The 25,588-nt window shown below is 40.7% G+C and overlaps 1 protein-coding gene across 2 annotated transcripts; it reads right to left on the minus strand.

The window, feature by feature from the left end:
* Nucleotides 1-72: 72 nt before the first annotated feature.
* kif18a (kinesin family member 18A) lies at nucleotides 73-25,410 on the minus strand. Of its 2 annotated transcripts, none has more exons than XR_003439177.2 (18): nucleotides 25,254-25,410; nucleotides 24,066-24,419; nucleotides 22,196-22,353; nucleotides 21,659-21,763; nucleotides 19,730-19,840; nucleotides 18,021-18,218; nucleotides 13,823-13,999; nucleotides 12,501-12,575; nucleotides 12,167-12,267; nucleotides 10,026-10,188; nucleotides 9,563-9,727; nucleotides 8,016-8,137; nucleotides 7,268-7,512; nucleotides 6,700-6,750; nucleotides 2,161-2,542; nucleotides 1,903-2,006; nucleotides 1,022-1,131; nucleotides 73-608 (listed from the first exon to the last, which is right to left on the minus strand). XR_003439177.2 is itself a non-coding variant. In XM_027137163.2 (18 exons), exons 2-18 carry the CDS (start codon nucleotides 24,382-24,384, stop codon nucleotides 469-471), a joined length of 2,715 nt encoding a protein of 904 aa, XP_026992964.1. In that variant the 5' UTR covers nucleotides 24,385-24,419; nucleotides 25,254-25,410; the 3' UTR covers nucleotides 73-468. The 2 variants fall into 2 exon arrangements, 1 of the variants encoding a protein (XP_026992964.1); XM_027137163.2 differs by having other exon boundaries at nucleotides 1,903-1,995.
* Nucleotides 25,411-25,588: the final 178 nt, after the last annotated feature.

A 25,588-nucleotide genomic window follows, 5' to 3' on the forward strand; every position in this document is an offset into this window, starting at 1 on the left:
TCATATATATCACTGAATATGTAAAAACGTTGTGTGGCTCTATGCCAAAATAAGCAACTGCAAATGCAGAAAGAGAGTCCAGAGCTTTTTATTACGTCGTCTTGACTTACAGGAAGTTTCAATTGTTTAAAAGTTTCTCTAGAAAGAAAACAAGTAAGCATCAGGAACTAAGAACAAACATCATCACAGGTTTAATTTTCACTTGACACTAGGTTAAAACATTCTTTGTACAAGTTATTTTAATATTGTTAAAAAGCTGTACATTTAAAAAAAAAAAAAAAACAAAGAAAAAAACAAAACATTCACTACATCAACAGTCAGGTTTAAACCTGTAAGACGTCTCGCTTCTTCGAACCGATTCGCAATATCCACAAGACAGACGAGTGTGTGTGTGTGTGTGAGAGAGAGAGAAATCAGTGCATGAGGCTTTTAGAAGTCGTGTGTTCAAGTGGTAATTCTGGAGACATTTCACATCCTCTTTGTGACTTTCTTGAACAGGGCAGTTGGGCCCAGAAATGCTGATCTGGGCTTACGAGAGCCGAGCTGATGAAGGTTTCCCTCTGATACGCTGCGCACCACTCTCCTGCTCGGCTCATTCTCAGATGATGCTGAAGAGACATCATAAAAAGAAAAAGAGGAAAACAATCAAATTGTTGTTCAAGGGTTGTGAAGAAAAGAAAAGTGTGAGAAAGAGAGATGGATCGATAGTAAGAAGGACGGGAACCTCAAGAGGTAAGAGTCCGAGGGAATGGGAGGAGCCCGTTTTTGGCACAGAGTTTAACAGCTGTCAGGTGGGCTAGCTCTAACACTTCATTAGCACTTAGACAAATATAATGGCTTATATAAAGCCCGAAAAAACCACAAGGGATTATTGTGCTTCACTAAAATAAGGACAGGGCCCAAAGGGGTGTTTTCTGGACAGCTGGAACCTAACTCTTAGATTAAACGAAGATGTCAGTGATGAGATTCAGTTAAAAGTTCAGTGTGTAGGAAAGATGATGCGCAAAAAGACCATGCTTACTGCCAAAGCGTCGCACACGCAGTGGTTTTGTGGTATCGGAGGGATCCCTCTTTATCCGTTTGGGCGCTGCAGCACCCTGGGTAACGTCTGAGCCTATCTCCTTTCCGATGCTGAAAAAGGGCACAAGCATCCACAACAGGACTGTAAGTATTCCTGGCGTATGTATAAGGGGTGGATAAATCACTAGGCACTAGGGACAAGATTCTCGTCATGGTCAGTTAATATTATATCTGAGGACACACAGGTATAAGGTCTAGATTAAGAGAATAAACCCTTCTTTTGAATTGACAATACATTTGATGAGCAGCTTTGTATAAACCTAAATATCTCAGTGCTCCAACAATAGGGCTTCTGAATCCTGCGGTTCATGGTATACCGTAGCTGCCAACGAAACAGGAGGTTTAATTAGTGTTTTGTGGTGACGGACGTTCTGTTCAAAATCAGGAATATGCAAGCTATCATATTGCACAGTCACCATGTGGTTAAACATACAGAGAAAATAAAGATGCTAGCCAGTAAAAATAGTTTTTACATGTGATGCAAAAGACGGGAAAGATCTTATAGCTGAGACATAGACAACTTAGTGACTTTTTGTTGATTATAATTTCAAGATTATATAAGATTTAAGATTATACATTCGTTAGTCTATCGTAACTCACAAGCTGTCTGTCATTAGATTACGTTAGTGACTACTTTTTAAGTCTACTCTGTTAGATTCCCAGGAAAGCAAAACATGGCACTAGGAAGCACATTGGAGCTTACACAGTACGTACTTACCTGGTGGGTTAGCTTAGGAAGTTCATTTGATTGGATTTTTAACACTACGATCCAGGCAAATTTTATAAGCCATGTTAGTGAGTGGGTAACGATCGAACACTCACCAGTTGAGCTTGCGTTTGCCTTGTGCTGCTGATGTCATGGCCATGTAGGATGGTTTGGATCTCCGTAGGTCAAGAAGAGACGGAATCTCCAACCTACAAACCAACTGAATGACATTAACCTCCGACTTTACCCTGCGTCTTCTTGTACTTTGCACTGATTCAACATGCTAAAGACGGTTGTATGTAATGCACAGTCGAAGTTCTGTGTCTTATTACAGTGTGTATTTCAAGTGGTTCTCGTTCTCTACAGTCTCCTACCTTCTCTGGGGCTCGTTGCTGTTATTGGCGCGCAGGATACGGAGTTGACTCAGGCCTGAACCTAAAGAAGGCTCAGGTGATTTGGGAGACAGGATAATTGTGCTGTTACCCTGAGTCGTTTCCTCCCCCTGTTCATCTACACCCACGTCAAAGGTGGAATCAGGGTGGATGGAGACTGGAGCGTTGGAGGACTGCGTCTCGGGCGTGTAGGGCAGTGGGTAAAAGCCCTCCTGATGCAGCACCTCCTGCAGGCCTGGAGGACAGTTAGATAGACCTGCCCCTTCACATCCTGAGCCAGGCTTCACAGGAGAAACAGCCAGCTTCCGTCTGATAGGCATTTTAGGCAGGGTTTCGGATACACGCTCCTCTCCAGCAACAGCGCCTGAAACAGAAACAAATAGAAGACACTTAATAAAATGATTCATCTAAAACAAGCAGATACGAGTTCATTTGTTAAACTGATTCTGTTGATGGGAAAATAAATCTAAATGGGAAAGAAGCTTATAAAGCAGAAGAAATCGGAGTATCAAAGCAAAGCAAAGCCAAAACAGGCTGAACTTTCAGTGCAGCTCACCAAGATGGATGTTTTAATAAAATTGTTAGGTTTGTTGATTAGGCTATTTACCACAGGAGAACATTCAGGTTTAGCTAAAGGCAGACAGCTATGCATTAACCCACGGCCTTGGCCTTTCAAAGAACGGATGTGCTTCCACTCCTGAGCTCAATTTAGGTCGAAAAAGCTCAATTTAGGTTTAAATTAGGAGGATAGAAAGTGTGTCATATCAGCCAATTTCAGACCTGTTGGAAACTGACCTCGTAGTTTATTTATTTTCGTCAATTCCCTGGTAAACAGGAGCTTCGCATTTTCAGTACAGCTCACGCTATTTTTTTTTTGTTTCAATACATCAGACCTAATGAACAAGTGCTCGATTAAGGATATTTAACCTTATGTATCGCAGCTTCTTGTGTGTGTGCCATATAGTTACGTTTGTAAGTCTCTCTTAATCGTTCTATCCCATGCCATTCTTATGCATGCGCACTTCCAAATCCATGCCAGCTGAGACACACATGACTTATGCCCTTCAAAATGCAAATCCGTACGCCGTGCTCTGTTTTTATCCTCGGTGTCTGTTGAGCCTGTAGAAATCCACGTCAAAGAGCCACACGCTCTGTACAGTCGAAGTGATTTAAAATAATGATCTATACCGACGTTACAACGGCGCAGCTTATAGTGAATTCGGTATGCAAACAGGGTGCTGAAATAATCCAGGGATTTTTCAAAAGCTTTCTAGCTCCTGTTTTCATTAGGCAGATGTTTCAGTATTTGTCGAATTCAGTGTGAACTCGACGTTAAATTCATCAAAGGGAAAAAAAAAAAAAAAAGGCAAACCCAAAACACAGACAGTGTGAAAGGAATCATACACAAAATCCTGATCAAGTTCCTCTCCCTTCACTTCTTAAAAGAGTACACGGAGTACAGGCTCACACCGGTAACGGATGATGACTCACACGTTCATTCATGCTATTCCCAGTCCCTCTTCAACCACGCACTCTATATTCCATATGTTCGAGTTTATTCATAGAGCTGACGCTCCTATCCCGAGTAGTTCTATATGCATCCACTACTGAATAATTGATCTATTTTCGTCACCTGGTCAGATGAGTCAGTAGCAGTGCACCTGAGTGAAGAGGAAAGTGGGAGAGAAAGGGAGCGGGGAAGGAAGAGAGAAGGAAGCGCAGGGTAGAAAAAGAGCCCAGAAAATCAGAATGTGTGTGTGAAAAAAAAACAAAAACAACCACCTCAAAGCAAGGTGTTTAACAAACACCAGCGTCGAGGCTTTTGTGCAGTGTGTGTATATATATATATGTGCGAGTGTGTTTGTGCGCATAGGGAGGCTTCAGGATGCTGGGTGCTGTCGGAGAGGTCCGACACTGAGTATCGAGTGCGTAAGTATGCTGAAATGAGTCGCTTTCCTGCTGCACACTGACTCATGGACGGAGTCAGGGGAGGGGAGAACATGTGCAGATATACAAAGAGGAAGTGTGATTGATAAATACAGCGGCTGTATCCTTTAAGTGCTGCTGTCGCTCTCTAAAAGTCGGACTGCCTGAAAGGATGGAATGTCAATGTAACGGCTCACGAGTGCGTACACCCTTACGGAGGGATGTAGAAGGGGATAAAAAAGTTTCAGTAAAAAAAAAAAAAAAAAAAAAAAAAATATATATATATATATATATACACACACACACACACACACACACACACACACATATATATATATATATATATATTAGAGATGAGCTCTATGGAAGCTGAGCCCTAGTGTGCCCTGTTGGATGTTCTCTGATAGAAAACAGCACTCGTCTACGTCACTGCTGGGGCTGAATGACAATAACACACACACTGGTGTCTGTGAGCGTGATGCGCACAAACACAAACACACCCTGCAGGATGATGGAAGCTTTTGTGTGAGGAACGCGGTGTAATAACACACAGGGTTGAGAGTGTGATGTTTGGGGTTGTGTGTGTACACGCCAGAGTGCTCTGGATGCCGTATTTCTGGATGATGGGATTAATACATGCATGAAGTTCTATTTCTGGAGGAGAGAACGGCTCGGATTAGGGTCGCCTGGCTGCTGCCTCCCTCCCTCTTGCCATGCTGATGATCCGGCTGCGTTTCATATCGTACGTGACTGAGCCCCTCAGCTCGCCGCCTGTCCCCTCCCCTTCCGCTCGGCAGCGTTTTTATGAATGAGACTAGGAGAAGAGCAGGGGGAGTGGGGTGGGGCTGCGAGATGGGAATGAGACAACAAGAGAGAGGGAGGGGCAGCAGACAGAGAGCTTCATCTCACAGTAGAGGAAAATGAGACTGCAAAGAAGGATGGACAAAAGAGAAAACAAGAGACACTGCAAAATAAATCACCGGGAGAAAAGAGGAATGCATAAGCACTGAGGTAATTAAGAATTATGTAACCCACACCTTATGGAAATAAAAACGGAGCGGGAGAAAGACACAGGGGTTAAAACAGAAGGCATTCGTTCCAGAAGTGGATTTAATTCACATTATATTGTTGCTTTCTCAAACATTCGTGACCGATACTTTTATTATTATTTTTTAACAGATCTGATATTTTGAAATCTGAGTACTGTGGCACAATGCGGCCTGGCCAAGAGCAAAGCATATTGATCGGAACAAAATAAATCCACTGGCCAAGGATTATGATTTATTCTTAATGCACTATTTAGAAGTCAGTCATATAAGGAATTTAATAGGTCTCAGTGCTGGAGATTATTTCTTGTCACCATCGTTTCTCGGCCTCACAAGCTTTATGCTTTTCCCTCTCGCCCAATGCAGACCCCAACTGGGACCTGGTGTGTTCCTATATTTCCCCACAATGTGTCTCAATCAAATGAGTAACACCTGTTCTGCAGCAAATATCATTACGGCCAATTTACTGAGCCATAACTCATGCCGTCTACTATTCCCCAAAAGGTTTCCTCCCTCTTTCCCCCATACTCCATTTTTTCTATCCACACAAAAATCTCTCCCCGTGTCAATTTATTAAGCCAGCTGTGCAAAGGAACCATGCATCAAATCCTGCTCTTTTCTCAGTGTGGAAATTTGAGCATTGTAATCTCATTTTCCCAATGCTTGCTCTTTAGCTTTTCACTCATGGTTTATTTCATTGGGTGCACATTTGACGTCAGAATGAACTAATTTCAACTTTTATTCCGTGTTGATTACGGTTCCAGTCTAACAGTGGAAAAAAGTCAGCTGAAATCTCTGCAGAACAAAACTAAGATGTGAGCTATTAGAGTGACGTGCGAAGGTACAGTCAACAAAAAGTGTTTGCCACTGTGATGGATCTGTCTTCATTTCTCTTACTCAAATACACAAGAAGCATGAGTGATGCTTGTGTCACCGAAGACTGGATTAATGACTGAAGCTCAAGTATGCTGAAGAGGATTGAAGGGACAAAGACAGAGCTGTGACATGACAAAAAAAAAAAAAAAACACACCCCCAAAACAAATAAGTAAACAAACAAACAAACAAATAGATAAATAAAAAAACAAGCAGGGTATAATACACAGTTCCATTCATGTGGAATATATGCTCACCATAATAATAATAATAACAATAACGAATACAACAGCATCAACAGCAGCAATAAAAAATATCCCTCCATTAACCTTTTAAAGATTTTGCCTTTTCCAAGGATGGAAAAGACCCATAATAATATATAAAATTATAAATACAGCTCTAAAATAAAATGCTTCACTTTCAAAAATGTTGAACATTTTTCTGACAGAGTACTTGGCAAGTTTTGTTCTTGTGAACAGGTCCAAACTTATATTCTTCACACATTATTACTCAGCTTTGCCAACAGATTTACTGCACTGACTGAATGTTATGCTTCGAGATGCTTACGTGAATAAAAAGCTACAGATGTAAGCGGCTGCCTAAGGAAGACGTTAAAGAGAGTAAAAATGTGAGGATGAATAAGAGCAATAGAGTGACGGCACGTGTGACGTTTACCTTTAGACGGTTTGAGTCGCTGGGAGACACGGCGTGTGTGTTTCTCTGCACCTGTAGAGAGTTGAGACAGGACTATCATTGGTAAAAGCACTTCACACAAACACACACAAATAAAACAATCAACAATTACAGCACTGATGGAACTCAAGATATTTTACTGTGATAAAAGAAAAATCTACACCATTTCAGTCAAAACTGATCTTTCTGTCCCTGTTAATTCATGTCCCTGGACATAACATGACTCCTCTGTATTAAAACTGAAACACTGTTTTTCTGTAATTGCTAATGAAAATGTAAGGAATTCTGCCTGCCTCTAAATGTTGCCTTATTTTTGATTTAGGAAAAATGTTATGTCATGTTTCACCTGCCTCTGTACCCCATCTCAGCTATCGTCAAGCAAAATGGGTGAGCGCCTTTCTCTCGGACATACAGTGTGTCCAGTTTTGTCATTAAATAACTGAACAAACATAGTTCTGATCTGCTCTAATAACTATACTGTAACCGGCCCAGAGGTTTCTTCTTGCCCTTTGCTGAGCACGGTGAGAGGAGGCCACTTGGCACCACTCACTGCATGGTGTATTCTGGTGAGTGATGAGGTGAGAGAAAGACAAGATGGGCTGGAGAGTGTTGTTCTCAGTGCATTCGTCTTGTTCAGCCTTCTCTTCCGAGTTCTCCTGGTCGGCCCATACCACGCCCCTCTCTCTCTGCACCAGGTGCTCCAGCTCCTCCTGCTCTGTGTCGTCCGTGGACATGCCCGCAGCCATCAAGGCTAGGCGCTGGCGACGGTAGGCAGGAAGTAGGGCATGAACCAGTCTGAGAGAGAGAGAGAGAGAGAATTGCAAAGTTTTTAGAATAACCTTAGCAAGATTCTCCCGTGATCTGATCTCTTGGGTCTCTATTCAAAGAAACACACCTGTATCAAATGAAAGAATGATGTATATTCAAGACAGAATGTTATTAAAGACAAAGGCTGGGCGGTATGGGGGAAAATAAATAGATAGATAGATAAATAAAAAAATAATAAAAAAATAAAATAACCACACTAATAGTGTCAAATATTTCTATAATAATTATCACAATCTATAGATATTATAAAGCTATTTAAAATGGTTTTAAAAAATATATATATTTAAAAAAGAAGAAGTTCCAAAATACTTATGGTACCTGGATGTATCATCTATATTATTTCATTGTTACACTATCATATGCCCCAATGTCTTTCATCCATAATATAATACATGAATTAAGATTTTGTAATGAGCCACCCACTGTGTGTGTATTCTGCTTATTTGTATTCTTTGGGCTTTGATACATACTTGTGTGTATGTTTGTTTTCCTGGTCCTGCAAACTGATGAGATGGTGCATGTGCTTGATGTGCTGCTGCAGGTCAGCCACCTGCAGCTTCAGCCTCTGGCACTGCAGTTCCTTTTTAAGCTCCTACACACACACACACACACACACACACACACGCGCACACACAAACAGACAGACAGACAGACAGACACACACACAAACAGACAGACACACACACACACACACTTAGTGTTAACAGAGGGTTTCAGTTTAAAAAGAGTTGTATAGATACACAAAGCAAATAAATTGCCATGCTGCTAATGGTGTTCTGCTTTTAGATATTATTGACACCCCTGCCTAAGCACACGAGCTGCTGTGACATTACGACAAGACGTCAGCGCTGACTATTGGGTCATACTGCTCATCTCTATTTCACCACTAATATTTAAAAGGAGAAAATAGCCAACACTGAAATCACTGTTATTTATCACAGCCCACATAAGTACAGAATAGTGTTTTGGCATTTTATCATTCATTTATATCATTTATCATTCAAAAGAAAATGTATTCCCTCCACACTTTCCATTACAACTCAAACCAATGAATACAGAGATAAAAACAAACAAACAAACAAATAGATAAAGACTAATCTAAAGCAAAGCCCTTGTTATTATTGTCAGTTACATTTAATGAACAAATCAGGATGAAAATGCAGTTAACTGCAGCATTACTGACATTTCTCAGAGAATATACATCAGCTATATCAATAAAAAGAAAAACAAACAAACAATAAACAAAAAAATAGAAAAGCTCTTAAACTCTCATGGTAAATGAAAGGAGAAAACAAACAGCATTGTAAGTGAACACGGGGAGTTAGTGTACTGACGTGAATAGCTCATACAAGAACAAGGAGACAGCAGGAAGAAGGTTCTGGGCCTAGAAGGGATCAAACTGTACTAATCCCTCATCTATACCGAGAAACCAGTAGAGAGAAGCGCTGGCACAAAAACAATAGCGGCAGGTCTCGGCTCCACTGATTTGTTTCGGGGCAGCTTTTGTTTTTCCCTTGATCTCTGAGAATGTGCTTTCTGAGGAATCTGTTACTACCCTCTGACGCAGGGAGTCGGAAACGCAAGCAGATCACGGAACATTGGACTGGCACGTGCATCGCTACGACGCTTTACTTCTAGGAAAAGACGAGAGAGTGAGAGAACGACAGGTAGAGAGATGGCCAGAGTGAGAAGAGATATAGATTCAGGAGCTGTGAGAGAGAGAGAGGCAGGCAAAGGGAGAATCTATCTCAGTTGTTTTCCTATTTTTACAGAGTTATCTTTTGGTTTTTTACTGAAGTGCTTCAGAAAATACTTCACGTATAAACCACAAACAATGTAAATATAAACGAATATAAATAAAAACCCTTTCCCTCCCACCCAGTTTCTCCACCAGGAAGCAGATCCACTAAACACAAAGAAAAATACTATCCCTCAAACACCTGTGCGTTTTTAAAAACAAACACAAAATACACGACTATCAATCATGCGATATGTGACCTCGGACCATGGAACTGACCTCTGGTGTGTTTCCTTCGTGCCCAAGCAGCTTCATCTCGTTTTCGAGGCGATGGAGCCAACCTTCGTTCTCCTGGAAGTTCTTCCCGTTGTCCTCCAGCTTCCTTTTTAGGTGCTGCCGATGAGATTGCAGAGACGCCAGCTTACGCTCGTACTTACAGGTGGCCTAACACACACACACACACACACACACACAGTAGGTTTTCCAATCACAATGTGAACAGTTGATCTTAAGAAACATCATAACCTACCTGACCAATTGAAAAATTTGTTCCTGTACACCACCCCACCCCCAAGTCAACCACCCACACCGCCCCAACACACACACACAAAAAAACATGACACACAGACAACAGCTTGAGCTAATAGTTTGAAAGCCGGTGATAAATTGTTGAAACACAGAATGACCTCGAGAAACCTCATTTTTGTGCTCGGCAGCGTGTGTAAAAGGATGAAACTGGTACCTTCTCTGCTTTGTCGTCTGGGAAGAATAACAGGCCCTGCTTGTGCCACTCCTCCCTGTGACTGTGCCTTAGCTGGTTCTCCTTTAGCTGCTTCTCGATGTCCAAGTGCTCCTTACGCAGCTGCAGGCGTGCGGCGAACAAGCTGCGCAGAGACTCGGACATTCTGCACACACAGACACATACACTGTTTAACAAGGCTTCGGTGGAAAAGCCTACCGATACGATGTATATTTGTACAACTTGTTATAATTATCACTTGGATGTTTGTGTCATACTAAAGGACAATGTGCTTACGTAAACAAGGCCAGCGGACCAAACAATGATAGTATTGTTGAGAATCCAAAAATTGCAGGGCAAAGCAACGTATCCAAAGAAAAGAAATGTAAAACCTCAGTTGCCCTTGAAAATGGTGAGAGTACAATAGAGCTGGTTTATTTGAAGTCAACAGCTACTCCCACATGAAGAGGGTGTGGAGGCCTGTGTAAATTGGTAGCACAGACAAACAGCATCTGCAGAAGAGCCTTTTCAGAGAGCTGGTCTAGGTCTGGATTTACACCAGAGATCAGAGGTGGACTACTGATCAGGAACGTTGTGAGCTTGAAGCCCAAGTGCACAGAGCTAACACCACTGGGCCCTTGAGGAAGGCCCTTAACACTCAGATGTTCAAAATAAGCTAAAAATCTCTGGATAAGGGCGTCAGTCAAATGCCGTATGTCTCTATACTCGAGTAGCGTAGATGATCATACTAAGCGATTCATTAAGTAGCATTTATAATTGCTAGCACTGTCACTACTGTATCATGAAATGGGTTTGAATTAGAATCAAAGCTCAGCTCCAAAATAAAAATTAAAGTTATTGAGGTCTGATCTTAAGGGCACTCATTTGGTTACAGCCCCTCTAAAGCCGGCAGCATCATGAAGCTTTTCAGTTTGAATGTCACATAAAGATGAATTTAAAGTTGCCAGGCACGAACAAGCACACGGAGGGTGTTGTGTTCTGTTGCACATTGTTTGGCCTACTGATTGGGGTTTTGTGCGCTCGGTGTCTGACAAGTTCTCTAACGCAATAAACAGGAACGTGATGAGGAATAACGGCTAGAGGTATTCCGTCAAAGTATTCGCCGTCGCTGCGCATTCAGCCGGACGTGCCGTGTTTGTTGTTTCCGGTAGCCACAGACATGTTGTAGACACTCAGTCTGAGTTTCTAGATACAGTTGAAAGTCTGAGTTCATTCACTGTGGCTGAGTTAATGTACGAGTGAGTGCCCTCCTTCTATCTGCAAAATGTACACACAACCCACACAGTCACTGGAGGAAGGTATTGGCACATAGGTGGGAGTTGAGAGTGTTAGGGAAAAAAATGCTTTAAATGCAATAGAGAGGAAAGAGAAAGAGCAAGAGAGGTCATCGCCAGTGTGACGTAGGTGCAGTGGTGCCACCGGCGACCTTCTGTGTTCGGAGCGTTTTTAATGCAGGCAGGAGTGTGCCACCATTCCTTCCTGCCTAACCCCTCCCTCCTGTCTCCCTCTTCTTCCTCCCAGTTGTGAATTCTAATGCTGGTGAATGAAAATGCGTAGGCGTACGACTCATTCATTCCTCCCTCACCGCCTACTCTCACCCCTCCCAAACCCGCTTTCCCCCACCTCTCTTTCTATCGCTGTCTCGCGGATGGCGCTGCAGCACTCGCTGACAAGCGGCACACGATGAAGCCGGGCGGGGAGATGTAATTGGCGAGGGACGAGCAGGGCCTGCCGTTACGTTATGATAAATTCCGATCTCTGAATATGTAGCTGGAGGGAAAAATTAGACATAAAGAGAAAAAAAAAGAAGAAAAAGCGAACTTCCAGTCCCAAAGGAAAAAAAATGAAAATGTAGAAGAAAAAAAAAAAACGTAGCGAAACGGAAACCTCCACCTGCAATGACCAAGTCTTGTTCTGTGTAGTCTTACTCATCAATTATTGATACGCATTAAAAGTTTTAAAGGGCAGCGTTAAAGAGAAGCTACACATTACACACGGGATAAAATAAACAACTAAACAAACAAAAATGCTGGGCTCCAGCCACACACTCCTGCGCGCAAACTATGCTCGGTATGCATGCGTGACGGCAAAGACGTGCATACACATGCAGGCGAACGGCTTACTTCTCGAATTCAGCTCTTTTCTGGCTGGAGATTGGATTAAGGGCAGGAGCCTCTGCCTTCCGCTCCTCGTATTCTCGCAGCTTCTGTTTCAGCTGCATAATCTGCAAACGCACACAAACACACACTTAGCCTGGTCTCGACTGACATGCGTTTCGTTCTAATTATCTCACCCGTCTCACCTGCTCAGAGAAACAGAGCATATTTACACACACACATACATACACAGCACAGGAAAACGAGTGTTATATGTTTGCGTTTAAGATTTACCAGGCAGATCACACAATTGAGAGCAATTATGAAATGTAAACATGGGAAAAAAAAAAAAAAACCTTACCTCAGCCTTCTGTTTCTCACATATGACTGCATACTGCCCAACATGACTGTCCACACTCACAACATTACTTTTCAGCTGCGTGAGAGATAAGAGGTAAGAAGTACAGAATTATTACATTTCAGATACACCCACTGACACCTATAACAGCACTGTGAACACCTTTCGCACCCCCTGAGTCACACAAATATCCATAGGGCTACGTGATCTCGGTGAATTTCACTGTGGCACAGTTGTTGGGGTCATATTCGCTGCTTTGAGTATTTTCAACTGCTGCTGAAAATCTCCAAGGATTTTCACACACAACTATATCTAATGTTTACACAGAATAGAAGGAAAACAAACAAAAAAAACTTCTGCAGGTGGAAATGCAATGTTAATGAGAGAGGTCAGGGGAGAAGATCCAGACTGGTTTGAGCTGACAGGAAGGCTACTGAAACTCAAATATCCGCTCTTTACAACCATGGTGAGCAGAAAAACATCGCAAAATATACACACACACACACACACACACACACACACACACACACACACACACACACACACACACACACACACACACACACACACACACACACACACACACACACACACACACACACACACACACACACACACACACACACACACACACACACACACACACAGTTCCACTCCTGTCAGCTAACACTACGGTGGCTATGAAAAACAATCAGGCGATGCTTTTCTATATAGTTTTTTTTAACCCGGTGTATGATGTAGCCTGAGAAACCTTTTTTTTATCCCCTCGGGAGAGGAACCTGATGTGGTCTTCGGTTCTTGAAGCGCAATCTCCTAAAAAGTCATACCTGCACTGGCAATGTTCTGTCTTTGTGTCACCAAAACAGCCTCTTCTAGTATATATTATCTTATTATAATAGTATATAATAATATTTAAGCATTCAAATGACATTGGAAAGTGACTTGCGTCGCTTGTAACTCGCTGCTTGTGGCCGTGTAGCGTCTGATACTGTTGAGTATATTTGTGAAGAAATTAGAAGAAACCAAGGTTGTAAGCCTGACTTCCAGTTTTGCATGTCATACAGTAGGAACTAAAGCTGTGATCAGGAAAGTGAAGAAATGTTGAACGAGGATTGATTCTTTGGACTTAGTTCCTTGCTGTGCTTCGCACCCAATTTGCATGGAATTAACAACATTTGAATTGTAAGTTCATGCTCCTGTTTGGTTGCTTGCTGCTGGCACTGAAATTGAAATGATACAGATCATCAATGGCTTGTGTGTGTTTGTGTGTGTGAGGGAGAGGAAGGGAAGGAGAGAGAGAGAGAGAGATAGAGACATGATCTTACTGTAGACTTGATCTCCTTGGCCCGGTTAGCATACTTGAGCGTATTGTGCGTGTCCTCGTACGAAAGTGATGACGGGCTAATGTTTGCGATCATCACAGTTCTACAGTTCCCACCCAGTGAGTCCTTTAGCAATCGCGTCAACTTGCTGTCTCTGTAAGGAATGTGATTCTTCTTACTCTAAACCAGGAAAAGAGAGAGAGAGAGAGAGAGAGAGAGAGAGAGAGAGAGAAAATCAAGTAAGCAATCAGTTAATCCACAAACAACTCTACATTCAGAAAAAATGGCTCAACAGACGCCTTTGTAGATTAAGAGAGCACGATTTTCTTAAACCTTAGCTCAGATTCTGAGCGAAACAGGAGGCTTGACACCCTCATTAAAAGTGCACTGTTGAACATAGCCACAGTGGCAGCCTATTGATTTGAGCTGGCTAGTGCTGTATTGTAATACACGCTTAGAAAGGAGGTACATGCCTTTTTTTTTTTTCACTGTGTATCTACGCAGAAGTGAGTCACATTTCACAGCAGCTGACTAAAGGCAATCTCAGGTTCTAAAATGCCAAGTGAAATCCCACAGCTTGGTTGAAAAGTCGACAAGCACGAAGCTTTATGACCAAATTACTGCACAGCTGGGTGTGTTAAGGAAGCTGCCGGCCCTGCGTACACATGGCAGCAGCTCCAGGTGGAAGCACTGGGTGATTCCAGCTCACAGGGAACTGATTCGGTACAACATGCTGTATCTGGGACTGGTGTGTGAGTCCATGGGTGTGTAATGAGTGCATAGAAAGGAGGAAAGAGCAACAGAGAGTTTGCATTATTTTATAGCTGGTTTACTTTTCATTGCAGTTAGGAAAACACCAGGCAATAATTTAAACGAAACAAATTAAGACCACATTTTTGCCCTGCTTCTCTCTAAAGCCTGTAATATAAATAAATTGTGCAAAGCTAACACGCCCCAGCCGCAGAACCCTTTAACGTTGTACTAATTAACCCTTTAATAACTACCATTAAAGGCTTCAGTACAGTTATACACTGTTTATAGGTTTTTGATTTCGATTCATTAAGGTTTGGATTAAACCGATTAAATACTAGTGACCGGTCAAGCAGGCTCATAAATAAAAGCATTTAGTAATAAATATATTATCTTTGTTAACAGTGGTCTGTTATTTCCACCCAGTATGACACTTACAGGTCTACTGTGTATTTAAACTAATACTGTACACTTACGATGGACTGAGGTTTTCCACAATCATCACTTATCTTCAATTATTCCAACAGAACGCTAAAAAGAGCGGCATATTTTGACAGCGTTCTCAATGTCTGAAGGCAGCGGGCCTGTTTCGGGTGTGGGTAAGACGAGACAGGCTAATGTATGCGAAGAGCATGAAAACCAACCCACACTGCAGTGAGGCCCAGAGACAGGAACAAACCTGCTCACCTTACTCCCCTCCACTGCTAACACTAACTCACATACCCCCACCCCTACAAAAAACTCACCGAAAACCCACCCACCGACAAATATTATTTACAGTTGTGAGTTAAGGTTATTAGTGCATGTTCACTACGAACACTTTTACTACTTTTAAGGCTGACCCCGGTTCCAGCGTAAGCTTTCTTGGGAGGTTGTTTCATAAACTAAGCACGGCACTGGACAAAAACAAACATGGGGTGGAAAGAAAAAAAAAAAAAAAAAAAACACAGACAAGGCAACTAGGATAATAACAGAGCCTTACAAGGCTCTGTGCTGTTCAGACAAATAAACAAAGCGAACAAACAAGAGAAAATGACTTGGACGTCAGCTTGGGAAAGCAAACTGAGAACTTTCAAAAGGCCCTTCAACCCAGTCCTTCAGACTCACCTAGGAGTAGAAAATTCTCCCCCACCCAGTAAACAATCAACGAGTTTCTCTGCTGCTAAAAAACGCTGTGGTGAAATCACACCTCGACTCTCTGGCTGCATTTATTAGACCAGACAGAAAGAGCTCAGGCTGAAGTGTGGTTCTGATTATTAATGTGTACATAGAATGATCACCTTCTCCACACACCGACAGCCCTCATCATATACGCTTTACTCAAAAAAGGAAATAAACACACAAATAAATACCACAGGCTGATTCTAATTGGTATCTCAAACCATGGGTAGAGGTCAGAGGTCACCTGGACCAGACCTAATTACTACCGACTGATTTCTATCACTTCGTTACATAAACCTCAAAGGGTCTGAAAGCTAGGAAACAGACAAAACACAAAAAATAAAAAAACATGAACAGAAACAAGATAAGGATTTTGATTTCTGGTGAGATATTGTGTTTTATGCCATATTGTAAATGCTGACCAGCACCAAACCCAAACCGTCATCTCTTCTGAGCCATGTGAACAGTGAGGTACTGTAAAACCACCATACAGTCTGACGTGTGACTGATGAATTGCCTGGTGCTCGTGTTAATCCGTGTGCGTTCTGCATGAAGAGATAATCGTTTGGTTTGGCATGTTATTACTTTAGCACATTCCTATTGTACAATACGAATGGCAAACCGAATCTCGTAAACAATGAATAAAACGATTATCTCCGTAATGCTATTGAGAAAAGGGCAAAAAGAAAAACAAAGTGTACTCTAGCTGAGCTGTGGCAAGTCCTCTAAAACAAATAGAAAAGCAGTTTATCACAGTTAATGACATGAAACACTTACAGGCAGATTTAACAGCATTCTGTGAGACTACAATCTATAGCAGTCACGCGCTAATGGGATCGGATATAAATTACTCTCCATCCCTTTTGGCGCGGGAAAATCCGGATACAGCTGAACACAGAGTGTGTGGCGGCGGCGCGCTGGAGCCAAAAGCAGTGTGCAGACAGGGATCCCACACAAACACGCGCACACACACACACAAACAGAGGCCCCTGAGGAGAGGGATTAGTGTAGACAATAGAGGCAAGGCTAAGAGAGGTGTAGCTCTCCCAGGGCAGATAGCATCAGTTCAGCCCAAAAGGAGAAGTGGAGAGTCTGAGACTGATATCCTGGGAGCGGATGCCAGGAAGAGCGTGCCGCACTGGGACGCAAACCCGACTGACCCTGGCTGCCTGGGTGCCAAGGAATGTTTAGAGTGACATACAAGTTCAAGTCCATTGTCCACTATCAATTTTCTTCTTCTTCACTTTTTAAAGACTTGCACAACATTCTCCTCGACTGATCCTTTTATTTAATAGATTAAGAATATGTTATCGTCTAACGTGGATTTCTTTTTCTTCCATTTATTAAAAATGGAACTGGAAAAAAAATCTATAGTTTATTCAAAAGCACAACAGTCTCTTAATCTGCAATATCTGATACTGGCTCATTATGATGAAGACTGCTGCATTATGCATCATCTCTGTTACCGCTGTGAACATTTTATTTTTATTTTCTTACATTTCTAATCATTGAATAAGGTGATGCCGGCAAAAAATGTCAGAAAAGTCAGGAACCAATGCGAATATGCTGATGAGGGGATGAAATTTTTTTTTTAATGTAAATATATGTAATTGTGGGGATGTGGTAGCCTAGTGGCTAAAGTGACTAACAATTAGAAGGTTGCGATTTTGAATCCCAGGTCCACCAAGCTCCCACTGCTGGGCCCCTGAGAAAGGCCCTTAACCCTCAATTGTATTAAATGTCATCAGTCACTCTGTATATGGCTGTCTGTGAAATGCCATAAGTATAAATGCTACGAACATACTTCATAAAATCGGTGATGATGCAGATGAGAAAATATGAAGTGTGGGTGATGAAGAAGAAAATAAATGTATTATTATTTCTAATAATAATTAATATGTTGTTTTTCACAACATTAAATAGTATGCAATTAGTCTTGAGTGTCAAAAAAACAAACAAACAAGAAAAAAACAAAAGCATACGGCTATTATATTTTGATATTTATCAGCTTTATTATTTTTAAAGATTTCATTTTAGAATTCAAAAGCCTTAATATATTAACAAAAGTGATTGTGATGGCTGGGTTTGATAAATCAATAATTATTGACCAAAATTTGATACAATGGAAACCTGAGAATCCTATTTAGCACCTAAACACGGTATGGCTCAGCTGACAGAAGAAACAATAAAGTGAGGAGACAAAAATCGTCAGGATACTACAGTTATTGTGTAAAATAAGAAGACATTCTTGTTCAGCACGGGCATTTCTGTCTGTGTGGGTGATGGTTACCTTCGGGTCAGCGAGTGCGTTGATGACATTGGCCAGGGCGAGAAGAGAGCGGTTGATGTTGGCTCCTTCCCGGAGGCGAGCTCCTTTAGCGTTGGTGGCGCTGGCCCTCTCTGAACCGGCTAGGTCAATCAGACTCATCTTGGCCACACACACATTTGGATTCAGACAGGCTGACTTATCCTGCTGCCTCAGGTAGATCTGCCCAGGACGACAAGTGGAAAAGGATGAATGAGCAAAGTCAACTAGTTTGAAAGACCTTTGTGATGTAAGAAATAACACACTTCAGACTGCGCTGTTATACAAATATAATGGAGCCAAAGGAGAAAGTGTTCTGGGAATGCTGATACAGTCCCCAATTGAAGAGCTGCATTATTGTCAGTGTGTGGTGTGTGTTACTCCGCTTATACAGCAGCGATTTCTAGTCATTACAATATTTCTGATTAGATTTAACGTCCATACGATCGACGAGTTAGACCCGGTTCTCACCTACATTCTAGCGGAGATTAACAATGGTTCCCACATCGCACTCTCACTCACTCTCTTAATCTCTCGATCTTTCATTAGAACAGATCTCTCTCCCTCTCTCAAACAGTACGCAGTCGTATTAACCAGAACCTGAAAAGAGGAAACTCGTTACGGATCGCTTCCAACCCATATCTCCTTAAGAACATCTTCGCATCAACAATAATAGATTGTACTTTGTTAAACAAGCCGTGTTATGATCCGTCTGCTTATCGGTGTTAGATTATGCGGAGCATCTGCGATACAAGACCCTGTATGAGCTGTGACTACAGAAACACTAATGTGAAAGAAGGAGCACATTTACATAAACCCATCGCTCATGTTACAGCTATAACTGCTGTGTTACTGACCAATCCAATTGTGAGCTGATTCCTCAAATATGATTGGTCAGCAGCACAGCTCAGATAGTAAGGGTACTGGAGTTTAAACTTTATATTAATGTTACTCGTTGTAATAGGTTATTTAAATGCAATTCCTTTCCATAGGAACATCCGACATAGAAGCCGTTCCATATGGATTGTTTTTTTTATTTAACAAGAAACTGTGTAATTGATCAATGGCACATGCATAAGAGTGCTGTTTCATTGAACATCAGCATGGAATTAATGTAATGCAATTATTTTAGGTAACAAACCGACGCCTGAATTGAAATTTTATGAAGCGGACAAAGACAAGCGGTGTGATACGTACAGCCAAAAACGTCTCGCTGCGGTCACACTAAATATCTACACTTGTGTACTATTTACTTGAAATAGCGACACTGCTTGTCCAATCACATTAGTGGACAGGAACTAACTGCTGCTTAAACCTTAAATGTACGAGTTAATGGATAAATGAAAACTGTAACCATCAGCAAACTGCTGTACATCAAGAAGAATATGATTTTCTGACATATTGTTATATATATTTAATTTTTAAAAATATATATATATTTATAAAAAAAATAAAATAACTCAGTTTCACACGTTATGTAAATAATAATACACAGTCTGCCAGAAATATGAATCACATTTCTAAAAGCAGTTTAAGAAGACATGAACAGAGTATTAGCACTCGTTTGTACATTATATAATATAAGGAAATAAATGGTACGGAGATAGAAAAGGACGGCAAACTCAGCATAACAACTTTTCTGTTCCATTATGTGAATGTGTTTCGTCTGGCGCTGTGGCTAGACGGCCATTTACCTGAAATACGGCATGGGACCGGGAAGATGAGGCGTTCACGTCAGTGGGGTGCTGCGTTCTATTTCTGTTACCGTAATCCAGAGCTTCAAGGATGTGCTCAGCGGATTTGGGCTACAAAGCAGAGAGATCAACAAAAACACACACACACACCTCATCAATAGCTGCTCTTAGTGGTCTGTGGTTAAGTCAATCAAGGTGAGAGAGCGAGTACGCACGTCACGCACCTAGAAGTACAAACATTTCGGACGTACATATAAACTGAAATACACACCCCCCCCCCCCCCCCAAAAAAAAAACCCTAAGTGTAAACCCATCTGACCTGTAAACAAATAGAACGTCACAAATCCCGTACGTTTCAGAATGTCTATAGCCGAAAGCCCGATATTTCACACCTTCCTACGAGTTTTGCACTCAAAGATGACATTTTTCACATTTTAATAAAGGACACTTTGCTTTGCAGTACTGATTCAAGAGTGGAGGTTCTGGGAGTAAGACTAGGAGATTATCGAGGGTTTGGAGCCCGAGGGTTGGAGATTAGCAAAGATTCAGAAACTGAGAGTGGGAGATTAGTGTAAAGGTTAGGACTAGCATGGTCTCTCTCATTTAAATTCACAATTGTTTTTGCAATGACAAAGCGACCAGTATCACATGCTAAAGGATAAACATTAGCCAAGTATATTTAGTACAAATCATTTAGTCATTTTGGAAAAATAAAAAAAGGAAAAAGCGTGTGTGTGTGTGTGTGTGTGGCTGGGGTGGGGTGGTTAGGGGCTTCTTTCAGCAAGAACAAATGTGAAGAAAACCACTCGTCTTTTAAAACAACACAGAACTCATCAACATTCATGACTCATCACTAACCTTACGTGCAAACTTCACCGTTCCTCCTGAATTGCACGGGTTATGCCTCATATCTGCTTCTCAAGTAATATTTAATTAATGCAAACATCATTCTTTGTGGTACTCATATGAGGTTTAATGCATGGATTTAACTGTCCAACACCTGGTGTTTACAAGGAACTATTCTCAAAACCAACAAACCCAATGCTGCACCTAAGAGGTTGGAAAGCTTTTTAATACCAAAGCCCGAAAGTCCGACATTCTCAAATCTGATTGGTCAGAAGGTAGTTTCATTATCTATAACAGCAGCTCTGACTGTACTCCAGACTACAGGGCAAATCCCAGGTCAATATTAGTGTGCGCGTGGGGAATGTCTGTCTAAAATGTAACTGTGAATTCATTCCATGACATTAAATGTAACTATAAATGGATACAAATTATGCCGTGCATCCTTTAATGTAGAATAAATTCTTAGCATTGGCAATTTGCTTTGGTATAAGAGGGGAAAATGCTCAAGATGCACCGTTATGGCTGGGGGATTAGACAATGAGGAGGGAGAAAGAGAGACAGAGAGGGAGATGCTTTATTGTTTATAAATATAGTTTAGTTTAGAATAGCAGCTACTTATTCATGCGGTCTTAAATTTCCCCCGGGATCAATAGGGTATGTATGTATGTATGTATGTGTGTGTATGTATGTATTTATATGTATGTATGCGTGTGTATGTATTTATTTGTATGCGTGTGTGTGTGTATGTATGTGTATGTATGTATTTATATGTATGTGTGTGTATGTATGTGTGTGTATTTATATGTATGTGTGTATGTATGTGTGTATTTATATGTATGTGTGTATTTATATGTATGTGTGTATTTATATGTATGTGTGTATTTATATGTATGTGTGTATGTATGTATGTATGTGTGTGTGTATTTATATGTATGTGTGTATATGTATGTATGTATGTATGTATGTGTGTATTTATCTATCTATCTGTCTAACAGCAAGTGTCTCATACTGACATATATGAATGACATTTTCATGTTTATGTTTCATGTATGTGATTAAACAGTGGTTTATCGCTCGTCATACCTGATGAAGAGTCAGGCCTTGGATCACCACTCCTTTTGCAGCGTCTTCTCTCAAGGCTAGAGGAGCCGAGTTCGCCAGGAGGTCCCGAATCTGTTCGTTATAAACCTGTTGATTAAGGGACAGAGCGTGATTCGGAATGCATAACGCTATATTAAGGGCCTTTATTCATGGAAACCATTTTAATAAGACGCTGACAGAAATGTATTACCCACCCTTTTTAAACGAGATAGCACATTTCCTAAGATTTAATTAAAAGTATGATTAATTAGTAATTGCGATTTTAGAAATAGCAGGAAAATGAGCTAAAATCTCTTCTTTTGTGAAGAATTCGAGGCCAATGCTGACAATCAGTGTTACCTTTCGAGATGGCTTACAGCGACACAATAACAATAACTTGATAAATAATGGAAATAATAATACATTCAATCAAACAATACCTATTTAAAATAAAAATAAACAACTCTAATAACAGATAACTTCACAATAATAAATAAAACGAGACATTAGTGCACGTCTGTGAGGAAGTCCGCCGATTACCTCCAGATAGGAGAAAGCCAATTCAAAGACTTTCTCCTCCTTGGCGATGTCCATTCTTCTGAACAGCTCTTTCATGGTGAGGTACATTACACCCGGGTTTTCACAGCTGCCCAGCATTGTGTGGGTCTTCCCTGCTCCTGTAGCTCCGTAGGCAAACACTGTGCAGACACAATGACGTTAAACAAGCATATTGTTCCATGATCATTACACCAATCTCCAAAACAGAACTGCACACGATTTCTGATGGGAACAAAAGCCACCACGACTGTTCCATTAAAATCACACAGGAACCCTGAATTCCCACTAATCAGGCTCATAGTTCAATCGATGTACAGTATAAACAGGAAAGAGAACATAACTACAGCTAATCTATAAATGTGATGAATCTTAATAACAAATCCTACTACTTAAAGATATTGCACAAATATTTTCCAGCTACATTTTAGATAAAGAGCTGAACAAAAAAGATAAATAAATTGAAAAAAAAAAAAGAAGAAAAAAAGAAAACTTGGAACACGTCAGCATTCAGAACAAACCTGTCTGCAGTTTATTGCTTAGCATTTCCCTCCCTCCCGCTTGCATTCGCATGTAGCAAACAAACAAACAAGCATGTATCAATGAAAGGCTCAGACAAGTGGGCTATACACTTTTCTACAGGGATTCCCTGTTAAACAAGAATACTAAAATTAGTCTGCTGAATCTCGATTCGGTGTTGATTGCGATCAATTAATGCTTGTGGATTGCATGCACACGTGATCGGTGTGTGTTATTAGTCTGAATATAAATGTGTAAGAGTAAGATGCCCAGAGTCTGATCATTTAAAACAGGAGGTCTTTTAATTTCTTTCACTAAACTGTAATGACTAATACCAGAAACTCAACACATAAAGACCAATTATACCCACAAAAGGTGGACTCGTGTGAATTGATCTCACATGCAGGAATCTTATTAGACATACAGTAAGAAAGAGAAAAAAAGAAAGAAAGAAATAAGGCAGAATAAGGTCTGAAGCAGTTTCCCTTCAGAGTGAAATTAATCATGTAACAGGCAGCCAGGTTTTCATTTCATTCACTGTTTACACAAAACTACACTCAGCCAATTTCAATTATGATTTGATTAACTGGTAAACAGTATGCCTTTAGGTCGATATGCTAAGGCGATTAATCATTAAACAAAAGGCTAAATCCAAAACAGCCTTCCGTACACTGTACACACATGCTGTGATGACAGGTTTTATTACAGTGACCTGATACTGAAATGCTTTGTGGGGTATGTTATAGTTTCCAATCCGTTGACGTAGACTGTGTGATAAAAACGGTGATGCTGATGCCCAGAACAGCTCTTACACAAACACAGGACACGAGCCCTATTCGGATCAGGTTAGTTTATCAGATGGATGTCTGGGAATTGTTTTTAACAACAAAATCAATTTATAAACACAATAAAACAAAGTATAGGAGAAGAAACCATGTTTCATTAGTAGAAACTGCTTAAAATCAGGGGGATCACAAAAATCTCTCACAGGAAGAATGAAAATCAGTACCAGAAGTGCATCAGAAATATTTCTCTGTTGTTCAGCATGTTTGAGGGAAGTGTTTTTTCCTTTAAAGGTGTACTATCATCACAGGGAAACAGTAGGTTTGGATGCGAGAGCTCATTTTGAGCTCTAATATTATAGAAAGATTTCAGAAAAGTGGACTCTTGAGTTTCCCCTTCATAAAGGATGTATTGTAAGCTCTGCTGATCAATATTCAGATGGACAGAACATAGTGAGATATAATCTCCATATCTCTGCATTTCTAACTGACCACTCGAGCATCATCACCTTACACAATATGTCCTTTTCATTGTCGAGCCGAATTGGCCTCACCTGTGCAGTTGTAGCCGTTCAGGACTCCATCGACTACTCCCTTCGTAGTGTTTTCGAACAGTTCCATCTGTGTGGAATCGTCCCCGAAGACACGATCGAACACAAACTTCAGGTCTTTATTCGCTCTTTTCCTCAAGTCTCTAGTTCCTGCTTTCTGGCCACGGAAAAATTTTACCTCCTGCTCTTTGGGGTCAAAAACGAGCATATGGTTATCCACGACACGGACTATATTCCTTAAATTTCCATCCTTTTCCCTGGAGTTTAAAGGGCGGACACGGACAACCACTTTTACGTGGCTGCACACTTCTCCTTCCGACATAATGGCGTTGGCTCTTATGCCTGCTCACTTCAGCGCTGGAAAACAGAACAGTAGTTATGAGACCGATAAGAACAATAAAAAATAAGAACAATAACTGGAAATGAAGCGTGCAGATGTGGTATACGGTCCTCCGATCAGGATATTTTCACCATGTTTTACTATCAGATACACCACTTATGCATTCTTGCCAGCAAATTCTTTACATAAAACCTAGATACAGCTGCATGCAAAGGTTTGTGCACCCCTGCCTTGCCATGTTGTGTCATAAGGTCATGTTACCTTACACGCTCGTATCATTTCTTAAAATATACATTCTACATTGAATTTTTCTCCTTCTTCTAAATTTAATTGAATACATTTTCATTTCGTTATTCATTACCCTTAATTCACCTATTAACCCTGAAAAACAAAATAGAGGTGTCTTTGTGTGTGTGTACAAACATTTGCATTTGATTCTCATGCAAATAGCTGCCATTATAGATGAATACAGTGAGAATTAAATTGGCTTTATAAAACTTACAGGTGCAATAATGAATGATTATTAATCATGACAGTACCATTGTGTACTTTTGCCTTATGCTACCAGTTAGCCATCTTTACCAAGTCACTGTATTTTTCTCTTGTAAATCCTACAACAGTATTATTATGGTAATTTTTTAAAAATATAAAGTTTAAAAAAACCTTCTCATTTTGCTATGTAGTAAACAAATGCTAACTTTACTAGCAAGGCTATGTTAACGAGCTAGCTTAGCATAGGTTAGCTTAGCATAGGTTGATGTAACCAAAACCTACTAAGCTACCACAGCTAACGGACAACACACATATCAGCTATTATTACACGGTTACAGAATAACTTTGAGTTAATTTACCTCTCGGAACAATATTTATCCACATAGAAGGCACGGAATTTGTTATTTAATACAATATATATCACTTTCTACAGCATAGTGCCTTTAAGTAGCGGATATCAGCGCGAAGATTTTCAAACAGAAGGCGTCCAGCAGACTCGGCTTGTGATTGGACGAGAGGAAAAGCACGTCACATGACGCCGCCTGCGTTTGAAAAACGTGACGTCAGAGCCACTATTAACGTCAGAATATTACAAAATAAGGAAAAAAGCAAATAAAACGGTACATATAGCTGGATTATAAGTGTATGGATTTAAGAAATAAGAAATATAGGTTTAAATATTACCGTAGTCGCG

This window comes from Tachysurus fulvidraco, chromosome 1, assembly GCF_022655615.1.
Source record: "Tachysurus fulvidraco isolate hzauxx_2018 chromosome 1, HZAU_PFXX_2.0, whole genome shotgun sequence".
Classification (NCBI taxonomy): Eukaryota; Metazoa; Chordata; class Actinopteri; order Siluriformes; family Bagridae; genus Tachysurus; species Tachysurus fulvidraco.

Excerpts from the sequence above, each read along its gene's own strand:
- kif18a (XM_027137163.2), bottom strand. The coding sequence starts at position 24,384 with ATGTCGGAAGGAGAAGTGTGCAGCCACGTAAAAGTGGTTGTCCGTGTC. Across the intron at positions 21,764-22,195 it reads TGGCTTTCTCCTATCTGGAG|GTTTATAACGAACAGATTCG; the intron begins GTAATCGGCGGA and ends CTTAATCAACAG. Across the intron at positions 12,576-13,822 it reads CCAAGGAGATCAAGTCTACA|CTGAAAAGTAATGTTGTGAG; the intron begins GTAAGATCATGT and ends TCTCTCACGCAG.